This window comes from Ovis aries, chromosome 10 (genome assembly GCF_016772045.2).
Source record: "Ovis aries strain OAR_USU_Benz2616 breed Rambouillet chromosome 10, ARS-UI_Ramb_v3.0, whole genome shotgun sequence".
Taxonomy (NCBI): Eukaryota; Metazoa; Chordata; class Mammalia; order Artiodactyla; family Bovidae; genus Ovis; species Ovis aries.
The window spans coordinates 70,993,314-71,013,400 of record NC_056063.1 but is presented as its reverse complement, the minus strand read 5'-3'; the positions used below and the strand labels follow the sequence as shown (position 1 = coordinate 71,013,400).

General features: G+C 38.8%; 1 protein-coding gene across 2 annotated transcripts in view; it reads right to left on the bottom strand.

The window, feature by feature from the left end:
* LOC106991387 (ATP-binding cassette sub-family C member 4-like) overlaps positions 1 to 20,087 on the bottom strand; it is a 589,015-nt gene that overhangs the window by 465,187 nt on the left and 103,741 nt on the right. Inside the window, exons 22-26 of one of the 2 annotated variants that reach the window (XM_060394633.1) lie at positions 18,945 to 19,064; positions 17,636 to 17,746; positions 16,588 to 16,688; positions 15,310 to 15,501; positions 8,331 to 8,498 (exon numbers count right to left, since the gene is read on the bottom strand). The exons of the other annotated variant lie outside the window; for it this stretch is intronic. Coding sequence (XP_060250616.1) covers positions 8,331 to 8,498; positions 15,310 to 15,501; positions 16,588 to 16,688; positions 17,636 to 17,746; positions 18,945 to 19,064 — 692 coding nt within the window. The remainder of the gene's footprint in view (positions 1 to 8,330; positions 8,499 to 15,309; positions 15,502 to 16,587; positions 16,689 to 17,635; positions 17,747 to 18,944; positions 19,065 to 20,087) is intronic. 2 annotated transcript variants of the gene reach the window in all.

Below are 20,087 nucleotides of genomic sequence, written 5' to 3'. Positions count from 1 at the left end.
TTCTTACCTCTTTTGTCTTAGATTAACTGACCATAAGTGCATGGTTTATATTTGGGTTTCTTAACCTGTTCCATTAATCTGTGTGCCTGGTTTCTGTGACAGGAACATACTTTTCATTATTGTGTCTCTGTAGTACAGTCGGAAGTCAGAGACTGTGAATCCTCCAGCCATGTTCTTCTTTCTCAAGATGTTTTTGGCTATTTGAGGTCTTTTCTGTTTCCATATAAAAATTTTTTTTTAATTTTCTTTTGTTCTAGTTCTGTGAAAAATGCCATTGGTAATTTGATAGGGATTGCACTGAATCTGTAAATTGCACTGTATAGTTTTGTCATTTTTAACAATATTGATCCTTTCAATCTAAGAACACAGTATATCTTTTCATCTGTTTTTATTGTCCTCAATTTCTTTCATCAGTGTCTTATAGATTAAGGGTCTTTTGCCTTCTTAAGTAGGTTTATTCCTAGTTATTCCTAGCATTGTTTTTATTTTTTCCCCCTTTGACATGATAGCCAATAAGGTTGATTCCCTAATTTCTCTTTCTGATACTTTGTTTTTAGCCTATATAAATGCAAGAGATTTCTGTATATACAACAGCTTATACAGCTCAATATCAAAGACACAAACAACCCAATCAAAAAATGGACCAAAGATCTAAAGAGACATTTCTCCAAAGAAAAATACAGATGGCCGAAAGGCATATGAAAAGATACTCGACATCACTAATTATTAGAGAAATGCAGATCAAAACTACAATGAGGTATGACTTCACACTGGTCAGAATGGCCATCATGAAAAAGTCGGCAAATAATAAATGCTGGCAAGGGTGTGGAGAAAGGGTAGCTTCCTACACTGTTGGTGGGAATGTAAACTGGTGCAGCTATTATGGAAAACAATGCGGAGGTTCCTTAAAAAGCAGAAAAAGAGTTCCCATGTGATCCAACAACTCTAATCCTCAGCATATATCCGGAAAAGATAAAAACCCTTATTCAAAGAGATACATACACCTGAGTGTTCACAGCAGAACTACTTAACAACAGCCAAGATATCTCCATGGACAGATGAATGGATAAAGAAGATGTGGGGTATACACACACATGAACACACAATGGATTATCAGCCATATAAACGAACCAAACAATGCCACTTGTAGCAACAAGGAAGTACCCAGAGATTGTCAGGCTAAGTGAAATAAGTCAGACAGAGAAAGACAAACATCACATGAGATCACTTATATATGGAGTCTTAAAAAATGATAGAAATTAACTTATTTACAACCCAGAAATAGACACACAGATGTAGAAAACAAATAATGGCTACCAAAGGAAAAGAGATAGGGAGGGACAAATTAGAAATCTCATAATAACAGATACACACTACTATATACAAAATAGGTAAAAAGGATCTATTGATAGAACAGGGAATTATTTGTAATATCTTATAATAACCTATGATATATGTATATGTGTGTATATACATGCATATATATAATGTATATATAAATACATGTATTTATAACAATTATATATATAAGTATATATAAATATATATTTATATAAAATTATACATATAAATATATATAACTGAACCTCTCGGCTGTACTACTGAAACACTGTGAATCAACTGTGCTTCAATTTAAAAAAATAAACAGACACACACAAAATAAATCCTGACTCTGTCCCTTACTTGATAAGTGGGATAAACTCCCAGTGACTCAATTTTTAAATCTGTAAGGATAACAAAAGAATTGTGAGGATTAAGCAGGAAGTGGTAGGATAAGTGGCTAAGACATGTTAATGATTCCACAGACGTTAGGAATCACCAATACTCATGTAATTTGGCAGAGATTGTAACAAGCACTAGAGGAACAGACATGAGACATATAGGCTCTGTTCTCAAGGAAAGGAAGAAAAGAGTTGACAGTGTGAGGTGGACTGAGAAGGCCAGAGGTCTTGGGGTATAAGCAAGTAAATAAGAAAGTGCCAGTGTGTACAAGGTGGTGATCAGGAGAGAAGCTGGTGGGAGGGGAGCCAGAAATCAAAGTACAAAAAAATGCTAGTCTGTCTTCTTGCTCTTGGTGGAAAACATCAGATACATTTCTCTGTTACACTTTTCCCCAAAATTCCTACTGTGTTCTTTGTTTCTTTGCTTTACTATTTATATTTATAAAAACAATTTAGTTAATATTGTAACAATAAAGAAAATAACCAAGGACTATAAACATATAAGCAGAAATTGAAGAGTAAAGTCACTCCAGAAGGTGCTACTCTTTTTACTTAAGAAAAATAATACCCAAATGTCTGTGCCCTGATCCTTAAGAATAACAATAGTTCTTATTGACTGAACTTTCCTAAGCACTAGACACAGGCACAAACATCTTTGCACCCAGTTACATCTTCACAGCAAATCTGTGTGACAATGATTCCCAGACCTGATTTAAGGATGCAGCCAGGTGACATCGTCAAGGTCCCACAGTCATATGAGGCAGAGCAGGAGTAAAACTATGGGTCACGTTGACGCTTGGTCTGCACTTTTAAACATTCTAGCCCTCTCTGCCTTCTGAATGGTTTCCTGGGATCCTTTACACATTGCAAGTTCTCTCTAGATTTTCTCTCTTTGATCAACCAACATTGCACTTTGGAGAAAAAGGCATATAACGTGGAATGTACATGGATACAAGTTCAGTTCAGTTACTCAGTCATGCCTGACTCTTCATGACCCCATGACCCAAAGCACGCCAGGCCTCACTGCCCGTCACCAACTCCTGGAGTTTACCCAAACTCATCTCTGTTGAGTCAGTGAGCTATTCAACCATCTCATCCTCTGTTGTCCCCTTTTCCTCCTGTTCTCAATCTTTCCCAGCATCAAGGTCTTTTCAAATGAGTCAGCTCTACACATCAGGTGGCCAAAGTATTGGAGTTTGGGCTTCAGCATCAGTCTTCCATGGAACACTCAGGACTGATCTCCTTTAGTATGGTCTATGCAGTTCAAGAGACTCTCAAGAGTCCTCCACAATATCACAGCTCAAAAGGATCAATTCTTCTGCACTTAACTTTCCTTATAGTCCAACACTCACATCCATACATGACTACTGGAAAAACCATAGCCTTGACAAGATGGATCTTCGTTGGTAAAGTAATGTCTCTGCTTTCTAATATGCTGTCTAGGTTGGTCATAACTTTCCTTCCAAGGAGTAAGTGTCTTTTAATTTCATGGCTGCAATCACCATCTGCAGTGATTTTGGAGCCCCCCAAAATAAAGTCTGTCACTGTTCCCACTGTTTCCCCATCTATTTGCCATGAAGTGATGGGACCAGATGCCATGATTTTAGATTTCTGAATGTTGAGTTTTAAGCCAACTTTTTCACTTTTCTCTTTCTCTTTCATGAAGAGGCTCTTTAGTTCTTTTCATTTTCTGCCGTAAGGGTGGTGTCATCTGCATATCTGAGGTTATTGATATTTCTTGATCAAGATTTCTTGGCAATCTTGATTCCAGCTTGTGCTTCATCCAGCCCAGGTTTTCTAATGATGTACTCTGCATATAAGTTAACTAAGCAGGGTGACAATATACAGCCTTGACATACTCCTTTTCCTATTTGGAACCAGTCTTTTATTCCATGTCCAGTTCTAACTGGTGCTTCCTGACCTGCATATAGGTTTCTCAAGAGGCAGGTTAAGTGGTTTGGTATTCCCATCTCTTTCAGGATTTTCCACAGTTTATTGTGATCCACACAGTCAAAGGTTTTGGCATAGTCAATAAAGCAGAAATAGATGATTTTTGGAAGTCTCTTGCTTTTCCGATGATCCAGTGGATGTTGGCAATTTGATCTCTGGTTTCTCTGCCTTTTCTAAATCCAGCTTGACAGTCTTGAAGTTCACAGTTCATGTACCTTTGAAGCCTGGCTTGGAGAATTTTGAACATTACTTTACTAGTGTGTGAGATGAGTGCAATTGTGTGGTAGTCTGAACATTCTTCGGCATTGCCTTTCTTTGGGATTGGAATGAAAACAACTTTTCCAGTCCTGTGGCAACTGCTGAGTTTTCCAAATTTGCTGACATATTGAGTGCAGAACTTTCACAGCATCATCTTTTAGAATTTGAAATAGCTCAACTGGAATTCCATCACCTCCACTACCTTTGTTTGTAGTGATACTTCCTAAGGCCCACTTGACTTCACATTCCAGGATGTCTGGCTCTAGGTGAGTGATCACACCATAATGATTATCTGGGTTGTAAGGATCTTTTTTTTACAGTTCTTTTGTGTATTCTTACCACCTCTTCTTAATATCTTCTGCTTCTGTTAGGTCCATACCATTTTTGTCCTTTATTGAGCCCATCTTTGCATGAAATGTTCCCTTGGTATCTCTAATTTTCTTGAAGAGATCTCTAGTCTTTCCCATTATATTGTTTTTCTATATTTCTTTGCACTGATCACTGAGGGAGGCTTCCTTATCTCTCCTTGCTATTCTTTGGAACTGTGCATTCAAATGGGTATATCTTTCCTTTTCTCCTTTGCTTTTTGCTTCTCTTCTTTTCACAGCTATTTGTAAGTGCTCCTCAGACAGGCATTTTGCTTTTTTGCATTTCTTTTTCTTAGGGATGATCTTAATCCCTATCTCCTGTACAAAATCAAGAACCTCCATCCATAGTTCATCAGGAACTGTGTCTATCAGATCTAGTCCCCTAAATCTATTTCTCACTTCTACTGTATAGTTGTAAGGGATTTGATTTACATTATACCTGAATGATGTAGTGGTTTACCTTACTGTCTTCAATTTAAGTCTGAATTTGGCAATAAGGAGTTCATGATCTGAGCCACAGTCAGCTCCTGGTCTTGTTTTTGCTGACTGTATAGAGCTTCTCCATCTTTGGTTGCAAAGAATATGATCAATCTGATTTCGGTGTTGGCCATCTGGTGACGTCCATGTGTAGAGTCTTCTCTTGTGTTGTTGGAAGAAAGTATTTGCTGTGATCAGTGTGTTCTCTTGGCAGAACTGTATTAGCTTTCGCCCTGCTTCATTCTGTACTCCAAGGCCAAATTTGCCTGTTACTCCAGGTGTTTCTTGACTTCTTACTTTTGCATTCCAGACCTCAATAACTTCTTTTTTGGATGTTAGTTCTAAAAGGTGTTGTAGGTCTTGTTAGAACTGTTCAACTACAGCTTCTTCAGCATTAATGGTCGGGGCATAGACCTGGATTACAGTGATATTGAATGGTCTGCCTTGGAAACAAACAGAGATCATTCTGTCATTTTTGAGATTGCATCCAAGTACTGCATTTTGGGCTCTTTTGTTGACCACGATGGCTACTCCATTTAAGGGATTCTTGCCCACAGTAGTAGATATACTGTCATCTTAGTCAAATTCACCCATTCCAGTCCATCTTAGTTCACTCATTCCTAGAATGTCAATGTTCACTCTTGTCATCTCCTGTTTGACCACTTCCAATTTGCCTTGATTCATGGACCTAACATTCCAGGGTCCTATGCAATATTGCTCTTTACAGCATCAGACCTTGCTTCTATTACCAGTCACATCCACAACTGGGTGTTGTTTTTGCTTTGGCTCCATCTCTTCATTCTTTCTGGAGTTAGTTCTCTACTGATCTGCAGTAGCATACTGGGCACCTACTGACCCGGGGAGTTCATCTTTCAGTGTCCTATCATTTTGCCTTTCCATACCATCGATAGGGTTCCCAAGGCAAGAATCATGGATACAAAGCTTAGGACTATTTTGTAAGCATGCTGTCTGGAGTGTGCATATAGGGCATATTCAAAGGAAGGGTGGAAACCAACAGGACAGAACCAAAACATGTTGATGCAAAGGTTTGCTTGGTATTTGTTCAGATGTGCTTCCAAACATTATTAGCAGAGCCAAGAATAATCTAATGATATTTACTTATAGTGTTATTTTATGTACACAAGCATACAACTTTTTTCCTATTGAGAAGGATTAAAAATAATGTAGGGCATGTTTTTAAAGCCTTGTATCCAAGGACATTACACACATGCCCTTTTTTTCTGTTAGCTGATCATCTCACTTGGCTACTTCAGAGAGGAATACCATCAAAACATAAAACTTGGGAATCTAAGCTCATTTATTTTCTACTGTAACCACAAGTCATAAATCTAATAGCCAGAAGAAATTTTTTAATATAAATTTATTTTTTAATTTAAATTTATTTATTTTAATTGGAGGCTAATTACTTTACAATATTGTATTAGTTCTGCCAGATATCAACATGAATCCGCCACAGGCGTACATGTGTTCCCCATCCTGAACCCCCCTGGGGACTGAATGTGGTAAAAATTTCTTCCATATTTTCCTGAATGAACACCTTCGAATAAAAATTGTTTTAATTGTAGAAAAATACACATAAAATTTACTAGCTTAACCACTTTTAAGTGCACAGTTCAGTGGTATTAATTACATTCACACGGTTGTACAACCATCACCACCTTCCAGCCACAGATCTCCTTTCATCTGGCAGAACTAAAAATCTATACCCATTAAACAACTCCCCTTTCCCAGCAGCTTCTGGCACCCACCATTCTACATCCTGTATCCATGAATTCAGTACTCTAGGTACCTCCTATTAGTAGAGTCATACAGTGTTTGTCCTTTGTGACTGGCTTATTCCACTTAGTTTAATTTCCTCAAGGTTCATCTGTATTATAGCATGTGTCAGAATTTTCTTCTTTTATAAGGCCAAATAATATTCAACTCTATGTATATACACTACACTTTATTGATTCATCTGTCAATGGACTCTTGGGTGCCTCCACCTTTTTGCTGTTGAGAATAATGCTGTTATAACGTGCATGTAGAGGTATCTCTTCAAGACCTTTATGCCTATTCTTTTTGGCTTTCTACTCTAAAGTAGGATTGCTAGGTCATATGACAATTCTATCTTTAACTTTCCTGAGTAAACACCAACTTGATTTCCATAGTGGCTCTACTATTTTACATTCCTACAAGCAATGAATAAGGTTTCTAATTTCTTTACATCTTTGCCAACACTTGTTATTCTCTTTCTCTCTCTCTTTTCTGTCAGAGTAGACATCTTAAAGGTTGTGAGGTGGCATCTCACTGTAGTCTGAAAAGAATATCTTGGTTTCAAAAGTACTTAGAGTAATTCCAGGTATTTTAGAGGTCATGGGTAGGTAGCAACAGCTGTACCCAAGCCCACATTCTCCTTTCCTTTGGGTGCCATGTTCTATACGCTTCCCAATAAACAGGCATTTCAGGGCACATTACAACCACATTCCAGGAAGCACAATTGCCTGGCTCATTTGGTCTCATCCTCTCTCTGTTTTTCATCTCAAGAAGGTAATTTTTCTGAGCTTCCTTTGATGAGCAGATGATTATCGAGTATATTACAAAATTCAAATTCTTTTTTTTTTTTTTTAATCAGTGAGTTTGTCAAAACAGAGTGCAGGATGGAAGATGAGGACACAGAATCTAGGCTGCCCTTGGCTATATGCCTAGAGGATAGTATTTTCTCAGTAAATATTCACCGAATTATGTTGAGTGAATTAACCACAAGGAATGACAGACGTGTCTATTGTGCATATAATCCAGTCTCCAAAACACTCCCTGAAAATTATACTTCTTTAAGATGCAGAAGAAAAGAAAACAGAATCAGAGTCCAGGAAAAGACTGGCCAATGGCCAATTCCAAGCTCCACCATCACAGCAGTCACATCTGGGTCTATGTGAAGCACTTCACACTTAGTCACCTCGGCTCAAGGGATTGGTACTCTTAGTTACCTTGTAAGACAGAGAAAGCTGAGGTACATAGAGACAGATTTCTCAGTTACATGCTCTACCTCACTATTCTATACTGCCTAAAGTCTTCCCAGCATCTATATACCCTGTAATTCTCAAAACTCAACAGTTTCACAGAAAGTCCTCCAAGGAGATAATCATCTTTGAAATGATGTCCTCATTTCCTACAGCAAAACTCCATCTGTAAAACACTTAAAAGTCATGTTTCCCTATAGAGACCTCTCCAGCACTAGACAAACCATTTATCCTTTTATTCTCAGAATTATGTGGTTATCAGTGGATAAAGTTGTGGCAACTGAGGGAGACTGAGTCCAGAAATCTATCTCAGTAAGTTATCAAATCGCATGCACACAAAACTAACGAATGAACAAAGAAAATATGGTATCTGATGAAAATGTCTGTTGAAACAACCTGATGCTAAAAATGTGCTCTATTGGGAAAATAAGGATCAACCTTTTCATGTAACTTGAAAATAAAAATCAAATTAAAAGCAATTAAACTTATATACTTTATTAAAAGAACATCTGAGAATGCTCTGATGTGCTTACCTGAGGTGCAACTGACATTTTCTTCCTTAAATCATGAAGTCCAATACTGGTTGTCTTGATCCCATCAATCCAAATGCTACCTTCAGGCTCTGACAATCTAAGAAGGGCAGCGATGAAGGAACTTTTTCCAGCTCCTGTTCTTCCCACAATGCCATCTTTTGAAGAGATCTAGGAGGGATTAAGAATTAACAATACACACCAACCTGGGAGAAAAGATAATTGCTGAAGATGAATTTTAAAAGTTCTATATAAAGAGTAGTCTGTAAATTTCTCAAACATGGCACTGTTGACATTTTGGGCCAGATAATTCATTGTTGGGAGTATGTGGGGCTACCCTATATATTGTAGCAGGGTTAGCAGTAGCCATGGGCTCTACCCACTAGATACCAGAAGCGCCCCACAAACAATACAACCAAAAATTTCAGACATTGACAACTCTCCCCTGGTTGGGACTCCATGGTCACAAGACAACTTAAAACTAACAGAATCAATACTCTAGCAGTGAAAAGCCAGAAGTCTTCTAAGTGGTCCATAAAAAGTCAGTTTATAAATACCTGTCTGCGTATTCTGACCTTTAGAATTATGTGGGTTATTTTACAGAGATGTTAGGTCTAGTCAGAAGTGTTATATATAAACAAATACTCCCTTTTTCATGGATCTGTTATTTAAGAGGAATTATTCTTTGGTAGGAGAAGGCAATGGCACCCCACTCCAGTACTCTTGCCTGGAAAATCCCATGGGCAGAGGAGCCTGGTAGGCTGCAGTCCATGGGGTCGCTAAGAGTCAGACACGACTGAGCGACTTCACTTTCACTTTTCACTTTTCACTTTCATGCACTGGAGAAGGAAATGGCAACCCACTCCGGTGTTCTTGCCTGGAGAATCCCAGGGACAGGGGAGCCTGGTGGGCTGCCGTCTATGGGGTCGCACAGAGTTGGACACGACTGAAGTGACTTAGCAGTAGCAGCATTCTTTGGTAGAGAAATTAAATTATTTCCTTACATTAAATATTTTAATCATATTCTATCTTGAAAGGAAACATCTTAAAATTGTAAACTACGGGTCTCAGGGTCTTAAAAGACAGTGCCAGTAGACAAAATGCACATAATGAGTCAACAACAACACAAACAACATTTGCTATTTATATGGGGACTTTCATCTGAGCAGTTCAAAAGGCATTTTACTAACGAATTAATACTTACAATTGCACCTTGTAAGAATACATGTTAAGTGTCAGTCTAGTTATTAAAACCAAAACAGAGAGATAGCGAGTTTGGGACTGACATGTATACACTGCTATATTTTAAATGGATAACCAGCAAGGACCTACTGTATAGCATAAGAACACTGCTCAATGTTATGTAATAACCTAAATGGAAAAGCATTTGAAAAAGAATAGACACATGTATATGTATAACTGAAACACTCTGCTGTACAACTGAAACTAACACAACATTGTTAATCAACTATACTATAATACAAAATTTAAAGTTTTTTTTTAAAGCAGAGAAAAAATACACTAACAATAAGATTGAAGAACCTATATAGCGCAGGTAAAATACTGGTGGGGAATAAAACTATACTGTAAAAATTGGCTTTTAGCTGTGTACATTCAATATGTATGCAAAAACTGGCCCTTCTTTTTTTTTTTTTTTTTCCTAACCAACAAGCTTGTTCAACTGCTAATTCCCTGGTAGGAGCTTCCCAAGAGATGGTTTCATCTCTATTTAGGGATTTGGAATCAATGAGGGGTGTAAGACATGCTTTCAATCATTTGTCAATTATTTCAGTAAATTTTCATAACTCTGAGATTTAAACAGTGAAAAAATAATTTTTCTGAGCACTGTAATCATAATGCTCATGCTCAGAACTTTTCATATTTTATCATTTGAACATCTCCAAATTGTCAAATCTTAGTCCATAAAATCAGTCATGGCATTTCAAAAAATAATTTAATCATTACAGAGGTTAAATGTAAGAAAAGAGGTTTTAGATTATTATCTTTGTAGCCATTTTGTACTGCACATTAAACCATAATTTACATAATATAGATGGACCAGTCTCTGTATATAAGCAGGCCTAGTGTATGTGTGTGCATGTGTCTGTGTGTATATATACATATATATATATACATATAGAGAGAGAGAGAGAGAGAGAGAGAGATAAAACTCATTGTTCTGTGTACAGAGAGGTCTCAAAGATATCATGGAGTTGATTCCAGACCACTTCAATAATGTAAATATTGCAAAGTGAAGTAAATCATACAAAAATTTTTGCTTCTCTGTGCATATAAAAGTTATATTGTCACTACACTATAGTCTACATTATGTCTACAAAGTACATACTTTAATTTTCAAATACTTTATTGTGACAAAAAAACACCATTATCTGAGCCTTTACTGGGTTATAGCAACATTAAAGAACACTGATTCCAGATTACCACAACAAATGCAATAACAAAAAAGTTTGAAATAGTGGAAGAATCACCAAAACATGACAGAGATACAAAGTAAGCAAATGTTGTAGGAAAAATGGTGCTGATACACTTCCTCCATGCAGGGTTGCCATAAATGTTCAATTTGTGAAAAAAAAAAAAAACATACAAAAAGAGCACTATCTGCAAAGCACAATCAAACCAGGTATGCCTATATTTCTGGCTGTTCTCATATGTAAATCAACACAATCAGGACACAGGTGAGAACTGTCGCTAAGAATGTATGTTTCCATACTCTCAGTTCTACTGAAACTGATCCACCTGTGCAAACTGAAACAGACTTTTGGTAAAAGTACAAGATGCTCAGGGGCACCACAGGCTGCTCACAATAGGAATGTGAGCTCCAAACCCCAGTGAGGAAAGTAAAGAAAAGGCAACTCAAAGAAAACCTGGCTCTGGCTAATTCTACCATTCAGTCATCAAAAACATAACCTGAATTATTTCCATGGTCATCAATGTGTTTTACCAATTGCCCATGGACAGTGTCTCCAGCATGAGTAAGTTTACATTCTTAACACAAAGACACTAGGAGACAATCTTATTTTAGCTGCTTTGTGATGGCCCCTTGCTGTTTTCCCAGACCAGGCTGGTGTTGGCCTCTGATGACCACACCAACTTGTTAGACATTTGTACCTAGATCTCTCTTCATACACCAAACCTAACATGATCAGAACCCAGTGCCCCAGACAAAATAGCCGCTTCCTCTGACGTCCCCACTCTAATATTATTACTTCTTTCCCAAGCGCGTAGGCTCAAAATGTCCACCTAACTTCCAGTTTTCCCCACGTCCAGTGTGGTGCCAAGCCCTGAAGATTCTACTTCTATAATGTTTCATGACTCAACCCCTCATTTTAAGGACCAGATTCAGTACCTGAGTGCCAGGCTGCACTACTTTTGAAAAACAAAATAAACTCTTTCCTTAATTACATTGCTGTTGTTTAGTTGTTAAGTCGTGTCTGACTTCCTTGTGACCTCATTGACTGTAGCCCACCAAGTTCCTCTGTCCATGGGATTTCCCAGGCAAGAACACTGGAGTCGGTTGCCATTTTCCTCTCCATGGAATCTTCTTGACTCATAGACTGAACCTGTGTCTCCTGCATTGCAGGTGGATTCTTTACCACTGAGCCAACTGAGAAGCCCGTATAAGTTTAATTAGTCTGCCTGAAATAAGAGAGCCTATAAAGCACAAGATGGAACTCAAGTCCATATATGTTGGCCTCTTTTCCATCTGCTGATGGTTTTCTTATCACCAGGATGGCCAGACACCTTATCATGTCCCTCTGTGTAGCTAGAACAGAGAAAGTGGGGAGAGGTGTAGCTGCAGTTAAAGAAACAGGCCTACCATAGAGATCCCATGGTCAGAAAGTTGAAGCATGACTTGGACATGGATGCATATAATGTGGTGGGTAGGACAAGAGGGATGATATCACTGAGAAAAGTATACCTTAGGTCAGGTTCACTGGCTGTCAACAGGAAGAACCAGCACCCACAGTTAGGCTGGGAGAGAAACCTGCTGCTAAGTGGGGTACATGGTGACTAAGGAACAGGCCAAACTGTCCTCGAGCCCTGCTTGGGAGCAAGACTCATTTTTGATCCCATCAGGTGGTGACAGAGGCACACATACACTGCAGCATGGGGCTGTCTCTGACTCCAGGTCCAGGAAGGGCTGACCCTGTGGGAAATCCCTCCAGTCCCCACAGGAGGATGGTGTGGGGAATGCGGGAGCAGGGTGAAAACTGCCTGTGATGAAGACAGACTCACTGAAAAGATGCAAATAAATGCAGTGGAATCATACAGAGTTGAATTATGAAGTAAAGGTGTAATTTGCAGAATATGAAAGTAAGTAAATCTATAGGGTGTTAAGTGCTGCAGAACATTCTAGAGCCTCATGTTCAGACACAACAGGTGTTTGGGTGATTCATGAGTTCGATTTCAAACTGTCAAAGGATATTTCTTAGAAATCATGGGTTATCTGTCATCAAAACCTGCCCATGGGAGAGAAAGGACTTTACTGGAAGGTCTTGTTCAAACGTGATGCTGAGTCAAGAGGTCTGGGTGAACCTGAGACTTTGCATTTCTAAGAAGCTCCAGGAGATGCAGTTGATGCTGGCCCCGGCAATACAGTCTGAGTCACAATGAATCAGGAAACTTGGAGAGGAAGTGGGACAAGCTGGGAGTGAGGGGAGAGGTTCCTGAGAAAATATTTTGTTAAAAAAAAAAAAAAGGAAAAAATGTAGGAAACTAATATTTTTGCACATTATAGCAAGGTCTGGTAAGCATCTGTAAAAGTTCAAGAAAAGCTCTGAGCAGGAAAAAATAACAAACCCAAATCAATATACCTCTAGAGCTGGAAAATGCTTTAAAGTGGCCCAGGACTCTCTAAAATTATCAAATCAACCAAAAATCATCAAAATGAGAAATGCAGCCCATATTCAGGATCTACCCAGGAAGTCTAGGGTTGCATTTACCTTATTGTGAGTCTTTGTTTTTTTCTTCCATGAATCATAAACCAGCAGAGTACCAACTACACTTTCCTATTAACTCTAACTTCCATGAATCAGGACAGCAGAGGACATAACAGAATAGAGCCCCATTTTCCTGGGCGAACTCACTCCCAAGTCCTCCCCTCCCCTACAGCAGCATCTCTCAATCAAAGTCAACACCAAAGTGGTGTCCTGCAGTGATGGGAGCAGAGACAGATGAGCAGGAGAGGGTACCTGGGACGTACAGAGGTAGAGTGAAATCATTTCAAGAACAAATTGCCTGGGTATCATCTCCCAATATAGAAGTGAAGCTAACGGTGATGCTGAGTAGACCAAGATACAGGTCAAAAGGCAACTTATCACATTTATTAATTCAGTCTCAAAATTAAATATTCCTTCAAACATTTTAGAATCTCAGATAGTCCTATGATTTGGAGGGTTTTAAGAAGGAAGAATTCAAAACTGTATTTTCCTAAGCTGTACTATGAAGTTTTTTAGATAATTTATATTTTATCACTTTGGAGGAAATTTAAGACACAAATGAACAGAATTATGTTGACTATACAAGATCTGATCAACATGGAGCTATGAGTAAGCAAACAATGATGGCCTCCAGCACTTTCAGGGACAGAGCTGCAGCAAGAACTGTGGTTAATGTTTTCCAGACACAGCAGTCTTCACCCTCTTCCTGACCTATGGTGAGACTGGAAATAATTAGGAGCCAGCTTTTACTCAGTGACTAACTGAAGCTGCTCCCGGGCATTAAGTTGAATACTTATTCTTTCATGTAACAAGGGTATCATTCATTATATCATAGCTATAGTCCTCTAGGTGGGTCGGTGGTAGAGTTCTCAAAGAGTAATTATTTAAATGCAGTCTGTTGCTTACTCCATTGTCGTGTGTGTGTGTGTGTGTGTGTGTGTGTGTGTGTTGGTTACTAGTTGTTCACACCTGTGTGTTACTCACTCAGTCTCCCAGCCAGCAGTCCTCAGCACCCTCTCTGTGCCCTGCAAAATGTCTTTTAATTTCATGGCTGCAGTCACTGTCCAAGTGATTTTGAAGCCCAATAAAATAAAGTCTGTCACTGTTTTCATTGTTTCCCCATCTATTTCCCATTAAGTGGTGGGACCAGATGCCATGATCTTAGTTTCTCGATGCTGAGTTTTAAGCCAGCTTTTTCACTCTCCTCTTTCATCCTCATCAAGAGGTTCTTTAGTTCCTCTTTACTTTCTGCCATTTAAATGATATTATCTGCATATCTAAGAGTGTTGATAGATCTGATCATAAATGTTTACAGGTAAAATCTCATCCACTTTGAGTAAGTCTCCGGGCCCTGTCTCCACCTGGGGGCTCTGGTTCCTGACCCGTGACTGAGTCATGATTCAGGCTCTTCTTTAGTGGCTATAAGCTCATCCCATGGCCCCTGCTGTAGTAGACTTGGGGCTGTGCTCTGGTTCTAGCAGCAACTCACCCACACCAGTAAGGATCAGATTATATTAAAGAAAGAAGCAGTCTGTGGGGGGAGGGCAGGGGGATGGCTCAGTGTGGGCGAGTGGAGGACAAGTCTATGGGAAGGGCCAAGGGACAGAGGAGGAGGCTGCAACCAGAGGAGACCATGGGAGAAGGAGGAGATCTCAGAAATACAGAGAAGAAAAGATGGAAAGGAGGAAACAGAGAGGATATTGGACAGTTAGGCACATGGAGCCAGTGCTGACTTCCCAGATTTCATACGAATAATCAGGCATCACATATAGTGCCCTGGGTCAGGTTAAGATCGAGCCCTGGAGCCCAAGGCCCACCAATTGCCATGAGGGAGCTCATTACACAGGGAAAGAAATGCTTGGATCCCCATCCCATGGTCAGTTTCCAAGAAAGATTCACATAGTGTCATTGATCTAATCTGCATGCAAGAGAATCCTCCTGACTCACTAACAAGGAAGGCAACAGCAGACATGCACTAAATCTTTAGCTAGATTTTAAAGAGGCAAATGGCTTAAACAAACCTTTAGTGTTGAGAATATGATTTCTCCCAGATTCTTCAATATCAGAGGCCCATCTAAGCTGTACCTGAAGTTCACACTGTAAAACCCAATCTCTCCTTTATGGGGCCAGGCTGTTGGTGGTCTAAACTCGTATTCCCAGGGTGCTTCTTTCTCACACTCTGTATATTCAAGCCCCCTCTCTACTGAAATCATCTGAAACACATAAGACATCACAGGAGTTAGGAAAGGTCTTGCTTATGGACGTTCAGAGATTGTAAATGAAGCATTCTACTTTAATATCTTTACATCAGCTTTTCTATGGTTCAGAAGATCTCAGGTCTTAGCATCCATGAGGGACAGAGCTAAGAGCTGGATGAGGCCTTTGATGATTTACAAACTTGCTCATGGTCTTGTAACACTGTCATTTACAGCTACTTCCTTAAAAACTATATAAAAACTAAAATAATTAGAGAAATGAATGCAAAGATTTTATTGATCCACTTTTCACAACTGAACAAAAAAAAAAAAAAAGATAATTTTTATAAGAAAAAAATACTTATGGACACCAATCAGTAACGTGTGGCTACAGAAGAGCCATTTGTTATAAACAAGCAAAATTGAATGGTCATCAAACCTCATTTTAATAACTAGTCACTCTCTGCTTTACTAAAAGAGAGAAGCGGAAAGTTTTCACGTTATTTGTTTTTCTCCCTTTAGGAGAGGGTGTAAATATTCAAAAGAGATGATAATTTACATACTGACTAATGTCTCTTAAAGTGACAGAACTCCACTCTAATAGCACATTTTGAGTGGGAGCTTATCCTATCAGAAAGAAGGGACACCAGCAAATTCAGGTGTTCAGCACACACAAGAATAGATGATAAAATGGGGAGTGGAGGAATCTAATTAAATAAATCTTAAAACACTTAATTCTATATTTTAACCAACAATGAGGAATTATCTGTTAAGAAACATATATAAACAAGCCACTAAGAAATTAGCTTGTATTCTCTCCAGGATTTCAGAACCTTTCTCCTGCAGAGATATTTATTATATCTGAAGACAGTTTGTGATGAATATAAAACCTGCTGACATGGTACACATAAGACTGAGAAAAACACATATATATATTTAATTTTCAGTTTTACATTCACTTTAAACAGACAGAGAGGATGTAAAAAAAATTCTGTTAATCATGATATAAAAACAAGAGTTTCACTATTATACATAAGAATTGCTTTTATGCCAGTTAATGGCAAGGAGATTAGAAGAGGCTAAGAACCAAAAGATAAACATCACCATATTCTCAGCTTCAATGCTTTGCCTGATGCACCACTGGAACATCCCTGTGAGCGTGAGGGTGAGAGATAGCACCAAGCCAGCCTCCCCAGGATATAAAGCTAAATGAGGAAGAAGAAGAGGAATCAAGTCAGTCTTATTCTTAATGCCCTGTTCAGATCCTTCTGTAACTTAATAAAGAAGACTCCTTTATAATATTTAAATCATTCACATGTAATGATCATATTATTTATACTTTTACTATCCGTTCATTGAGACCATAACAACAGTAAATAAAAATGACTATGAATTCAGAAAGACTGTTAAATGTGTTTATTAATCCCGACAGGATTGACATATACTTGACCACATTATATAGGTGAGGAATCAAGTCATTATTCAGACTTTTGTCATTATGGGTGCAAAAACCATTAGGTAATTTCACTTTCCACATGTCCAATGCAGCTGCAGTTGAAACCACAAAAACAAGACAACGGGTTTTAAGAGCAAATGTTTTTAAATCTAAAATACTACTTTCCTTGTTCCATATTAAAGATTCAATGCTGTTAGACTGGAATCGTTAGGGATGGTGAATTCATGCCACACACACAAACAACTGCTCATCTGGTACCCATACAGCAGTGAGGATACTATTCTTTGCTACAGAAAATCTTTATCACCCAGTGTGTACCAGGCACCTACATCCAATAGATTTGAGTAGCCCTAAAGCTAAAACCTAAACTCTACACTGAAGAAAAACCTTAATGGTAAACTTGGTTCTCTCCTCACAACTACAGGATACTACCTAGAATGTTCAAAAGGTCAGCTTGCTACAGTTGTTCAGACCCCAACCCATTCAACAAAAGATAAAAGGATAAAAGGTAGCATATCAAGACACAAATGACTTCATATGGACCACACTGTGGAATTACATGCTGCAAGCACTTTAATACAATTCATTACAACAAAACAGTATAAATTATTAGACGAGGTAGCAACAATTTAATGATTGTAAACAAAGCTATAAACTGTAAGCATACCACAAAATGTTATTCACATCTGTACTTACTTTCTGCCAGAATCAGGGCCCCAAAAGCAACAACAGTGACAAAGACGACACAGGTGACATCTAGATACACAGTGAGCCATCGGGACATCGTCAAAAGCAGGAACCAAGCCTCTGGATTTGTAAAATCATAATAAGCATAATACATAAACAGAAAAAACATGTTAATTGCTTCTAATGAGGAAGAGCATTTTACTCAGTTGAACTACAAAAGATTTTTACACAGGGTAGAATAGCAAAGATATACACACAAGGAGCCTGAAGATTCCAAAAAGCTAGGTTTTGACACAAGACAACATATAGGACAGAGGGATCAGTTCAGGTTCTTTGTGGGGAGCATGCACTGAATAATTCAACTCACAGGTTATAAACAGAAACATGATGCTAATAAAGAAGATGGGAAATGGTCTCATCGGTGCACTTCCTGCAATGCTGGGCTTTGATGCAAAGATTATCCTCTCACAAGTTGACTGTTCCAGCTCTCAGACAGCAGACAGCACAGCTCTGCTCTTTCCCACATCTTCTGCATTTACTACAGAGCCCTGCACAGTGTTTATTCTCAGGAGCCAGTGTCTACATGACCATGAGCTAACCAGACTGGCATGTGGCTTTTGAAATGCCATTTTATCTTCAAAATACAATAAAGACTGGAAAGATAGGCCAAACTTTTATAGACTTAGAGGAAATTCTGAAATTTCTATCTAGAAAAAAAAAACTTCAGGAAAACAAAGGATGATATACATCAAGTGGGCAGTAAATGTGATGATCAGGAAATTATTTTCTTTAATCTCATCAGCCACCCTGCATACTCTGAAAAGAGAGTTGGTAAACTAGTCTGGGGACCAAGAACACTTACCACTGCGTTCTGAAAACAGAAAATGAAGTTTTATTGGAACACAGCCACAGCAAATTGCTGATGTATTATCTTTTCCTGTTTTCGTGCTATAATAGCAAAAGTGAGTAGTTGCAACAGAGACAGTATAGTACACAAAGCCTAAAATAATTTCTATCTGCTTTGTTCCAAAAAAAAAAAAAAATGCTTGCTGAATCCTGTTGTAAAGGGATAGAAAGCCACGGGGCACAGTGATGGAAGGACAATGCAAGGTGGTCAGGGGAGAAAAGCAGGGGTGACAGGGGAAAAGGGGAGCACAGAGGGCATCCTGAGAGGTAGGGGTGGGGGAGGCAGGTGGACAGAGTGGGACATGGGGGTGACACAGAGTGGTGCTGGCCAGCCAGGCCACTTGAGAGGGAGGTCAGGCCTCAGAAGGCAGCACATCCCATCCTTTGAAATCATCTCCAGAAAATTACAGACCTGAGTGCAAATCCTGGTATGTATTGAACACTTCCTGAAACTTCTGTTCGGCTTTGTATGCCCGGATGGTCCAGAGTCCCCGCAGAGAAGATGCTAAGTGGGAAAACACCAGGCTCTGTGCTGGGGAAGCAGAGACAGACACACGACAGAGAAAGTCAGGGAGGCTGGAGGCGAGGAAACCACTGCCTCCTGAGCTCTGTGGTCACACATCCCACCAAAGGGCACACCCACGCTTCCTGGCGGGGTGCCTGGGAGAGGAGGGATGACACCCTTTCTGGAGAGATCCTTTATGTGACCCTCAAACTCCTGGTTACACCGACCTTCACTTTAATAACCTGGAAATGAAAGATTCTCTCTGAACCCGTCTTTGACCAAATTCAAATCACAGCTAGATTTAGGTAAAGAAATTCTTTACTATTTCTTTCACCAAGGTCATCTCAAACACACCTCCTTCCAAATACTTCTGGCATCTCTCCAGGTAGAAATTGTTCACAGTTTTTTAAAAATACACTGAAGTAGAGTTGAATTACAATAATGTATCAGTTTCAGATATATAGAATACAGATCTAGTTTTTTCCTGATTATATTCCATTATAGGTTATTATAATATACCTAATAAAATTCCCTGTGCTTTACAAGAATCCTTGTTACTTACTTCTTCTACATGGCACTTTGTATTTATTAATCCCAAACTCCTAATATGTTCCTCCCTGTCCCCCAGTCCCCTTTCTTTTATTTTTTTTTAATTTTAGTTTTTTATTTTTAAAATTTTAAAATCTTTAATTCTTACATGCATTCCCAAACATGAACCCCCCTCCCACCTCCCTCCCCATAACATCTTTCTGGGTCATCCCCATGCACCAGCCCCAAGCATGCTGCATCCTGCGTCAGACATAGACTGGCGATTCAATTCACATGTCCCCTTTCATAACTATTTGACATAAGTTCATTTTCTATGTCTCTATTTCTGTTTTGTTGTATATAGACATTTGTGTAATTTTTTAGTTTCCATGTATAAGGGGTATCATATCATATTTGTCTTTCTGACTTACTTTACTAATACTCTCTAGAGCCATTCGTGTTGCTGCAAATGGCAATATTTCATTCTTTTTCATAGCTGAATAATTGCTGCTCACTAATTTT